The sequence below is a fragment of the Zingiber officinale genome, chromosome 8A (assembly GCF_018446385.1).
Source record: "Zingiber officinale cultivar Zhangliang chromosome 8A, Zo_v1.1, whole genome shotgun sequence".
In the NCBI taxonomy this organism is placed as follows: Eukaryota; Viridiplantae; Streptophyta; class Magnoliopsida; order Zingiberales; family Zingiberaceae; genus Zingiber; species Zingiber officinale.
In genome coordinates, this window is record NC_056000.1 from 85,316,256 (window position 1) to 85,327,627 (window position 11,372).

An 11,372-nucleotide genomic window follows, 5' to 3' on the forward strand; every position below is an offset into this window, starting at 1 on the left:
ACGGCTTTTAGGACCAGATACAGACATTATGAGTTCGTAGTCATGCCCTTTGGTGTGACAAATGCTCCAGCTACTTTCATGGATCTCATGAACAGGGTATTTAGAGAATACTTAGATAAGTTTGTCATCCTGTTCATCTACGACATTCTTATCTATTCCAAGACTCAGGAAGAACATACAGAACACCTGAAGATAGTACTGCAGACCCTACAGCAGAACCAGTTGTACGCCAAGTTCACGAAATGTGAATTCTGGCTCGATCAGGTATCCTTTCTGGGTCACATCATCTCCAGAGATGGTATCATGGTAGACCCCAGTAAGATAGAGGTTGTGAGTAACTGGAGAAGACCTAAGAACGCCAATGAAATCAGAAGTTTTCTGGGACTAGCAGGCTATTACAGAAAATTTGTAGAGGATTTCTCCAGGATAGCCTCCCCACTGACAGCTCTCACCAGGAAGAACAGAAAATTTCAGTGGACAGAGGACTGTGAGAATAGCTTCATCGAACTAAAAAGAAGATTGACCAGTGCTCCCATTCTGACCCTGCCGGAAAGCACAGACAGCTTTGATATTTACAGTGACGCCTCTAAATTGGGACTAGGAGCAGTACTGATGCAAGAAGGTAAGGTGATCGCCTATGCCTCCAGACAACTCAAAGACTATGAGAGGAACTACCCTACACATGACCTTAAGCTTGCAGCAGTGGTGTTCGCCCTCAAAATTTGGAGACATTACTTGTATAGAGCTCAGTGTAGAGTGTATACAGATCATTAGAGTTTGAAGTACTTCTTCACTCGGAAGGATCTGAGCATGCGACAGCGCAGATGGCTAGAGCTGGTCAAAGACTATGACATAGACATCCTCTACCATCCAGGAAAGGTCAATAAGGTGGCAGACGCACTTAGCAGGAAGTCCAGCGCCACCTTACTATCCCTAGTAACCATGTCACCGCCCCTACAAAAGGAGATTATAGATTTTGGTCTCGAACTTATAGTTGGACAACTCTCTACCATGACATTAGCGTCTACCTTGCTTGGTGACATTCAGACAGCTCAGGATCAGGACCCTGAAATCCAGAAAATCAAGCAAGGGTTAGCAGAATCAGAGAGTGGAGAGTTCAGAGTATCTGATAGTGGGGTATTGTATTTGGGTGACAGACTATGTGTTCCGGATCAGGAGGAACTACGAAGGAAGATCCTAGATGAGGCTCACAGGACTCCTTATGCGATGCATCCTGGTTCCACCAAAATGTACCAAGACCTGAAGAAACATTTTTGGTGGCCTGGAATGAAAAGAGACATCGCTAGATATGTCAGTACCTATTTGACCTGTTAGAGGATCAAGGTAGAACACCAAAGACCAGGAGGAGTTCTGCAGCCTATTCAGATCCCAGAATGGAAGTGGGAGGATATTTCCATGGACTTCATAGTGGGGCTACCCAGAACCACGAATGGTCTTGATGTCATCTGGGTAATAGTCGACAGATTGACTAAATCAGCCCACTTCTTAGCTATCAGGATATCCTACTCCATGGAGCAGCTAGCTCAGTTGTATCTCAAGGAGATCGTCAGACTGCATGGAGTCCCACGGACCATTATATCAGACAGGGACAGTAGATTCACATCACACTTCTGGGAGTGTGTACAGTCAGCATTGGGCACCAAGTTAAAGTTCAGCACAGCCTTCCATCCTCAGACAGATGGCCAAACGGAGCGAGTAAATCAGGTACTCGAGGATATGCTCCGAGCGTATGCCTTAGACTTCAAGGGAAGTTGGTGTAAATATCTGAGTTTAGCAGAATTCGCATACAACAATAGCTATCAGGCCACTATCGGTATGACACCCTACGAGACTCTCTACGGGCGGAGGTGTAGATCTCCAATCTGCTGGTATGAAGGTGGTGAACAGAAAGAACTAGAACTTCAGACAGATCTAGTAGCAGATACCACAGCAGCTATACAGCAGATCCGCCAGAGGATAGAGACAGCTCAGAGCCACCAGAAAAGCTATGCTGATACACGACGCAGACCTTTAGAGTTTTCAGTTGGAGATACAGTATTCCTCCGAGTGGCTCCCATGAAGGGAGTAATCCATTTTGGGAAGAAGGGCAAACTAAGTCCCAGATATGTGGGACCATACCTTATCACTAGAAGAGTTGGCCAGGTAGCATATGAGTTAGAGCTACCTCAGGAGATGTCAGCTATCCACAACGTATTTCATGTCTCTATGCTAAAGAAGCATATCCCAGATGCCACCCAAGTGATTGAGCCCCAGTTGGTACAAGTCCGCGAAGACCTCAGCTATGACAGTCGACCTATTCAGATAGTAGACCGAGCAGTTAAGAAATTACGGAACAAGGAAGTACCATTAGTAAAAGTAATATGGCAAAGTCACACAATAGAAGAGGCAACTTGGGAGACAGAAGCGAGTATGAGACAGAAGTACCCAGAATTATTCTAAGTTCGAGGATGAACTTTTTATAAGGTAAGGGGGATTGTAATGCCCGAAAATTCTCAAAAGACTTTTAGAAATATTCTATTATTTTTCTGGAATTTTAGGATATTTTTATGGAATTTTTAGAGTAGCGGAAGTAGCAAAAATAAATAGAAACGTAAAATAGCCTAAGTGGGAATTGAACCCGAGACCTATGAGACCCTATGTCTTATAGACAACTCTAGTAACCAGGAGGCCCCAGCAGGGGTGTGCTGAAAGAAGAGGGAAACAATTATATTTAAGGTTTAGTTGGCCGAATAAAACACTTAATATAAATAGGAAAAATTAAGTGAGGAGTTATTAGTTTTCATCGGAAGCTTTTCCTCTCCTCACCCTAATTCCGCCGAACCTCTCTTCTTCCAAATCTCACGACACCTCAACCTCTAAGGAACCTAGGGTTTCATCCCAAGGGCTATAGGAGCACCTTCCGGCGACAACTCCGGCACGAGAACGCTCCTCTCCGAGAGAAGAGCACGTAGACGCGAGGAGATCGACGAAGGGATCTTCTCCACCAGAAATCTAGCGATCAGATCATAAGGAAATCTAGCGCAGGATGTAAGAAACCCCTCACCTGCAGTATAAGTAGCTCTTTTCATGATTTTATGCCTTAGTTTAGTTGTATACAGATTTTCAGCACATAGGGTGTAAATTAGTGCACACCAAATGTTTGATAAAATGTTTAGCTCAGTTAAATGCAACATAGGCATTTTTAATAGCTTAGATAAATGCAATAGGAGCATTTTATAGCATACTCAGCCTTGCTACAACTTATATGAGACTACGGTCCAATGGGTGGGCTCCCACAGTCGCCTCTAGGTTCAGATAACCTAGCTCTAAGTTCAGATAACCTAGCTTTAGGTTCAGATAACCTAGAAATAGCAAGATAAGATAATTCAGTTATAAAACAGTATTTTACTTTTATCAGTGGCACTGTACTGGACTTCAGTTGTCCTTGGGTTGGGCTCCCATAGTCGTCCCTAGGTTTAGATAACCTAGTAAACCCTACTAGATTTGGGACTAGCTACCTCAGGTCTAGTTAGGGATGCACACAAAGCAAGTACAGTTGTCGGGCCCATTAGCAGCATGATTAGTTTTTTCATCTATTTATGATAAATAGTTTTTCAAAGCTTCACAATTTAGTTATGTGATTACATTTCAGAATTTGTATCAGCTTAGCATTAGTTTAGTTAACTATTGTATCAGTTTAGTTCTATCTTGTTGATACTAGAAGATATTGCCATGATAAGCTTTTGATTTCTATGTTTTGTATGATAGTATGCCATGCCATGCTCTAACATGTTCGGTACATATTTCAAATAACATGTTTTAAAAGCATAAATTGCATCGTATGCATGTTTTGTGGGGTAGATGGTTTCTTACTAAGCTCTCAAGCTTACAGATACTTCTTTTCCTTATACTGCAGATAAAGGTAAAGGAAAGATGGATTAGCGGAGGCTGGAGGACAATGCAATGAAGATGTGTGTGGATAGGAACTTGGAATAAAGATCTTGGGAGAAACTAGCAACTTAAGAACTTAGTATTTCTTGTAGTGTTACTTTTCTGCACTTTTAGTTAATTAAGTGTCTTGAATTGCGATAGTTATGCTTAGATTACTGATTATCATGATCTTAGTCAGCTAGCCATGAGTAATGATAGGTCTAGTAGCTTTGTTTTTGCTTATAGAGTTGATATATGTGATTTGAGCACGAAACAGTGCTGAAATCAGACTTCTGATACGAAATCAGAAACCCCAATCGATCAGCCGATCGATTGGAGGCTCCTCAATCGATCAGCTGATCGATTGGGCAACTTGTTCCGCGAACAGTAAGCTCCTGGATCGATCAGCCGATCGATTCGGTAGCGTTCTGTCGTGAACAGAGAGCTCTGGAATCGATCACTGATTGATTGGCCAGACTGGATCGATTAGCCGATCGATCCAGACGGGACCCCCGTGCACAGTAGCAAGCTGAATCGATCAGTGGATCAATCCAATAGCTCCAATCGATTGAGTGACAAGCTCAATCGATCGGGAAGCTGGATTTTGACTAGAAACCTTTAGTTGTAGCTCCTTGACCATGGGGGATGAAAGATATGTTATGTATACCTTAGATCCCATCCCTTAGCACATGTAGACAAAGAAATTGCATTAGCATAAAGAAATTTTAAATTAGATCAGTTTTCCACACATTAAGAATAGTTTAGCAACAACTTAATGTAACCCCCGGCCTTACAGCTTAGTCAGTAGAAGGCGGTGCGTTACATAACAACATTTAACATCAAAATAGTGTTGTAAATACAGAAATTGATTTTCCTCATTATTATTCTTCTTCTCTGAACTTGGGATAAAAGCTACTGAGGTTCCTACATAATTGGGAGACTTTGCAAAACCAAAGTAACTAATTTATTAGGTTGAAATGATAGATAGATGAATATTATGGATACTGTTGTAAGAAGAATACTGTTGTAAGAAGAATACTGTTGTAAGAAGAATATTTACAAAACCAACGTGTAAAATTCAACGTGTGTTGGAGCTAATATTTGTAAATATCTGAAGAGTTGAACTTCGCAATAAATTAGATGTGACGTGAATTGTGGTACTTGGTGCATCAAGTGGTGTATAAGTTATTTGACATATTACTGTTGAAGAGTCAAAGGATTTCTCAATTTCATTCTTAATTTAAACAAGACATTTTTTTTCACTGGCCTCTTAATTCAAGCTCTTTCTATGTTTCAACAATTTGCGGGAATCATGGAGAGCAAGACGTGGATATGGAATAGGAAGTCCACAGGGAAGAACATTGAGGTTAGCAGTAATCAAATCATCTTTTTGATGGTTTATTACTGATTTTTGCACAACTAATGTTTCAGTATAAACAATTCTCGGACTCAAAGATCGATATCTTCTATTACTAATTTTGATTGTTTATTACTGGTTTTTTATTGTTAATTTTTTGGATTATAAATAAAGAAGGCAACAACTCATCAGTACCAAACAAATTTTCAGCTCTTCTAGACTGAGCATGTCTCTTCTTATGTTGGGAATCAATTTGTAAATGCCTATGATTTCTCTCAGAAAGGGAAGACCCTGGAGTTGGAGAAATCTGTAGAAAACTTGAACGAACAACTATCTTCTGTCCGCAGCGAGTCCAATGCTAAAGATGATCTTTTGGCAAAGCAAACAAAAGTAGCTGAGGAAGCAATTTCAGGTTAGATTTTTTTTTCCTTTCATTTTCTTCCCAACACAGAAACTATGTTGTTTTAAGAACAAACCATGCATGATCTACTTGTTAGGATGGGAAAAAGCAGAAGCTCGAGCTCTGGCTTTACAGAAACAATTGGATGATGCCTTGCTTCAGAAGAAAATGGCAGAAGAAAGATTAGTCGAACAGGATACAGAATTACAAGAATTCAGGCAGCAACTAATTTATTAGTTGTAAATACTGTTGTAAGAAGAATACTGTTGTAAGAAGAATATTAGTTACTTTGCAAAACCAAAGTAACTAATTTATTAGTTTATGTATTTTATGGATATTGTTGTAAGAAGAATATTTATGTAATTTGTGAATATTTGTGTATTTTATAGATACTGTTGAATGAAGAATATTTGTGTAATTTGTGAATATTTGTGTATTTTTTTTTGTTATTGTTTCAGAAATCAAATTTGTACTGTTAAAAAATACTGATATTACATCAGTTTTCCACCGCTGCAAAACCGGTGTTATTAACTAATATTACATCGGTCGTATACCTCTGTCAAAACTGGTGTTATTAACATATAATATTACATTGGTTTTACACCGTTGATGAAACGGTGTTGTTAAGTGATACTACACCGGTTAATAAACGATTTGAACACCGGTGTCGTTAAGTGATACTACACCGGTTTTAAACCGATGTCTAAAATGGCAGACTTTTTACATCGCTGTCATAGACATCGGTCGAAAATGTAATAGACACCGGTGGAAAACCGATGTCTATGAGGGTTTTTGTTGTAGTGGGAATTGCACCAAACAATCTCCCCAAATGAACAACTGCACCTGCACTTGTCCATATCATCGAAGTCTTGTATTATCAAACATCGAAACCCAAACCAAGACTCAAGCTTGGTCAACCAGGTCAACCTTGACCTGAGAGATATTGCACCAACATTGTCCACCACCACAATGCTCCAAGGGATGCTAGAAAACAATGTCTCCTTTCTCTACTTCTTCACCTCCAAGCTACCGACCACCAAGAGCTCCACAAGAGATGATGCCGTCGCCCACAATGAAGAAGAGAAAGAGAGGAGGTAGGGTCGACCACTAAGGATGGAGGAGAGGAACAATAGGATAAGTTGTGTGTCCCATGAAGGCACCCTCTCCCTCTCTTTTATATTCCTTGGTGAATCCAAAAAAGGAAAGTTTTATAACAAAAATAAAACTTCCTTTTATTCCTCTCTATGGCCAGCCGCTATGTTTAAACAAACAAGGAAAGATTTTAAACAAAAATTAAAATTTCTCTTTTATAAATCGCTTTTGTGGTTGGCTATAAAAGGAATGTTTTATAATTTAAAATCTCTCTCTTTTAAATCCTTTTATGGATATCTATAAAAGATAAGATTTAAAAATAAAACTCCTTTTATATCATGGTTACAAAAAAGGAAAGTTTTGTCAAAAAAATTAAAATCTTACTTTCACATTATAGATAACTACAAATAAGGAAAGATATCTAATATCTCTTTTAATCCTTTGTAGAAAATCTATAAAAGAAAAGATTTTAAAATTTAAAACTCTCTTTTAAAACCATGTGGATGAAAACATAAAAGGAAAGATTTTATCAAAATTTTATTTTTAATAAAAACCCTCTTCCCTTTTCATACTTGGTCGACCCCTTGCTTGGGAACCAAGCAAGGCTTGGCCGGCCCTAGCATTAGCTCCAAGCTTGGCTTGGTCGGCCCCTTGCTTAGGCTCCAAGCAAGGATAGGGGCCGACCCCCAGCATGAGCTAAGAGGCTAGGCTTTGGGTGGATATAAGGCTATATATAAGAGGCTACAATAGGGACCGAGAGGAGGAATTGGTTATGGTCTCCTGATGAACTTGAGCTTCCCGTGTACGCCTCGAACACTCAACTCAAGTTCATCAATAATAACTTATACCACTAAAGAGCTATTATTGAACTACTGCACCAATCTCAAAGTACATTTTGAGCTCCTTCTTATCATGAGTGTGTTAGTCTCCCTGTGTTTAAGATATTGAATGCCCACTAATTAAATGAGTTACTGACAACTCACTTAATTAATATCTAGCTCCAAGAGTAGTACCACTCAACCTTATCATCATGTCGGACTAAGTCCACCTGCAGGGTTTACATGATAATCCTTATGAGCTCCTCAAGGGGACATCATCAACCTAGATTACTAAGACATAGTTTCATTCTATAATCAACAACACCCCATATAAATAATATCATTTCCCAACTTATCGGGCCTATTGATTTATCGAACTAAATCGCACCCTATGATAAATTAAAGAAATAAATATTAAGTATACATGCTTGTTATTATATCATGATTAAGAGTACACACTTCCATAATAACAGAGGTATTGTTCTTTTATATAGTCAGTATAAAAAGATACTACCTCAAATGGTCCTGCTCAATACACTCAGAGTGTACTAGTGTAACTTTATAGTTAAGATAAACTAATACCAAATTACACTACGACTATTCCAATGGTTTGTTCCTATCCATCTTAGTCGTGAGCTACTGTTTATAATTTATAAGGAACCGATAACATGATCTTCTGTGTGTGACACCACACCATGTTATCTACAATATAAATTAATTAAACAACTACACTTAGCATATAAATGTAGACATTTAACCAATATGATTCTTTATTTCAAAATAAATATTTACAAAAAGCTAGACTTTTAGTATACACTCTAACACAAAGAGTACAAGGCTGATGTGGAGAAGCGTCATGGTAAATATATCAAGATACTACGGTCTGATCATGGTGGCGAGTACCTCTCAGGAGAGTTTAGGAATTACTTATCAGAGGCTGGGATTCAATCCCAATTGTCTGCACCTGGTACACCCCAACAGAATGGTGTGGCAGAACGAAGTAATAGGACTCTTATGGAAATGACTAGATCGATGATGAGTTATTCTGAATTACCAAATTCATTTTGGGGATATGCTCTGGAAACGACAATGTACATTCTAAACTTGGTACCTTCTAAGTCAGTACCCTCTACTTCCACAGAATTGTCAAATGGGCGTAAGCCTAGTCTGAAGCATATTTGGATTTGGAGAAGTCCAGCACATGTGCTGAAGGGAGACGCTGATAAGTTGGAATCACGTACAGAAGTCTTCTTGTTTGTAGGATATCCTAAAGGAATGAAAGATGGTTTGTTTTATAGTCCTAAAGATCAGGAGGTCATTGTTAGCACTAATGCCCAATTTTTAGAAGAAGACTATGTAATAAATCACAACCCCATGAGTTAAATTATTCTTGAAAAAATTAAGGAAGACACGTCTAATCTAGTACCAATAGTACAAGATGAAATACCACAAGAAACTACAACACGTGTCACAAATGATGCATAATTACAAGTAGTGTCTGGTCGTAGTGGGAGGGTTGTTAGGCAGCCTGAAAAATTCATGTTTTTAAGAGAGTCTTTTGACTTGATCCCTGGTGAACATGAACCTGATCTCTCGACATATGACGAAGTACTCCAAGATAAAGATGCAGCATCTTAGTAAAGTGCAATGAACTCTGAAATAGAATCTATGTATTCTAATAAAGTCTGGGAGCTAGTAGAACCACCAAATGGTGTAAAAGCCATTTGATGTAAGTGGGTCTACAAAAGAAAAAGAGGGGAAGACGGAAAGGTGGAAACCTTTAAAGCAAGGCTTGTTGTGAAAGGGTATACTCAGAAAGAGGGAATCGATTATGAGGAAATCTTTTCATCGGTAGCCATGCTTAAGTCTATCTGAATTCTTTTATCTATTACTGCTCATATGGATTATGAGATTTGGCAAATGGTCTATTTATGGACTAAAGCAAGCTTCAAGATCTTGGAACATCCGGTTTAATGAAGTGATCCAGTCTTATGGATTTATTCAGTGTCTGGATGAGTCTTGTGTATACAAGAAGAGTGACGAAAACGTGGTGGTATTTCTTGTACTATACGTAGATGATATTTTGCTCATTGGCAACAATGTCAAAGTATTATCAGACATAAGGGTATGGTTGTCCAAGTAGTTTGATATGAAGGACTTGGGAGAATGTGGACATATTCTTGGGATCAAAGTAATAAGGGATCGTAAGAAAAAGAATGTTGTCCTTATCCCAAGCTTTATATATCATTACTATCCTAGCTTGTTTTAGCATGCAAAACTCCAAGAAAGGTTTCTTACCTTTTCGATATGGAGCACCTTTATCTAAAGAGATGTGCCCTAAAACATCAAAGGAAATAGAGGACATGAAGGCAGTTCCTTATGTTTCGGCTGTAGGAAGTCTAATGTATACGATGCTATGTACAAGACCGGATATCTGTTTTGTCATGGACATGGTTAGAAGATATCAAAGTAACCCAGGACAAGGACATTGGACTGTTGTAAAGCATATATTGAAGTACCTGAGAAGGACTAGAGATTATATCCTGGTTTACCAGGCAGATGATTTGCTCCCTGTGGGTTACACGGATTCTAACTTCCAAGTAGATAGGGACAATAGTAAGTCTACCTTAGGGTATGTGTTTACTTTGGGAGGTGGAGCCATAACATGGAGGAGTGTTAAGCAAAAATGCATTTTGGACTCCAACATGGAAGCTGAGTATGTGACAACCTATGAGGCAGCCAAAGAAGTTGTATGGCCTAGAAAATTCTTGATGGACTTAGATGTGAATACTGGTTTGTCCAAAATTATCATAATTTATTGATAATAGTGGTGTAGTAGCAAACTCGAAGGAACCACTAGCCCATAAGGTAAGTAAACACATTGAGCGCAAGTACCACCCGATACGAGACATCGTAAAATGAGGAGAAGTTGTTGTCGCCAAGATTGCATCAGATGATAACCTGGCAGATCCTTTTACTAAGGCCCTTCCGGTGAGAGCTTTTGATGGGCATGTTGAGGGGATGAGAATCAGATGTATTGCAACATATATGGTAGCATAGTCTTTTAGTATAAGTGGGAGATTGTTAGGATGTATACTAAAAGCTTAGCCTTTTGTATGAACATTTATTGAATCAACATTTATTTTGTAATAAGAATCACTTTGGTCAAATGTCTACATTTAGTTAAATGCAGTTGTCTATTTAATTTATATTGTAGATAACATGGTGTGTGGTATCACACAGAAGATCATGTTATCGATTCCTTATAAATTATAAATAGAAACTCACAACCAAGATGGATTAGGACAAATCATTGGAATGATTGTAGTGTAGTTTAGTACTAGTTTATCTTGACTATAAAATTACACTAGTACACTATGTGTGTATTGAGCAAGACCATTTGAGGTTGTTCCTTTTATACTGACTGCATAAAAGAACAGGACCTCTGTTATTATGGAAGTGTGTGTTCTTAATCCTAATATAATAATAAACACATATACTTAGTATTTATTTTTTTAATTTATCAATGGGTGAGATTTATTCAGTTGGATCAATAGGCCCGATAAGTTGAGAAATAATATTATTTATATGGTGTGTTGTTGATTATAAAAGGAAACTGTGTCCTAGAAATCTAGGTTGATGATGTCCCCTTGAGGAGCTCATAAGGATTGTCATGTAAATCCTATAGGTGGACTTAATTCTGACATGACAATAAAGTTGAGTGATACTACTCTTGAAGCTAGATGTTAATTAAGTGAGTTGTCAATAACTCATT

General features: G+C 38.4%; 1 protein-coding gene across 1 annotated transcript; it reads left to right on the plus strand.

Annotated features, from left to right (window-relative positions):
* Nucleotides 1-5,241: 5,241 nt before the first annotated feature.
* LOC122011033 (filament-like plant protein 5) lies at nt 5,242-5,924 on the plus strand. Its single transcript, XM_042567481.1, has 3 exons — nt 5,242-5,296; nt 5,567-5,699; nt 5,785-5,924. The coding sequence occupies exons 1-3, from the start codon at nt 5,243-5,245 to the stop codon at nt 5,922-5,924; spliced, it is 327 nt and encodes a 108-aa protein (XP_042423415.1). The 5' UTR covers nt 5,242.
* The last annotated feature ends 5,448 nt before the right edge of the window (nt 5,925-11,372 follow it).

Excerpts from the sequence above, each read along its gene's own strand:
- LOC122011033 (XM_042567481.1), top strand. The coding sequence starts at position 5,243 with ATGGAGAGCAAGACGTGGATATGGAATAGGAAGTCCACAGGGAAGAAC. Across the intron at positions 5,297-5,566 it reads CCACAGGGAAGAACATTGAG|AAAGGGAAGACCCTGGAGTT; the intron begins GTTAGCAGTAAT and ends GATTTCTCTCAG. Across the intron at positions 5,700-5,784 it reads AGCTGAGGAAGCAATTTCAG|GATGGGAAAAAGCAGAAGCT; the intron begins GTTAGATTTTTT and ends TCTACTTGTTAG.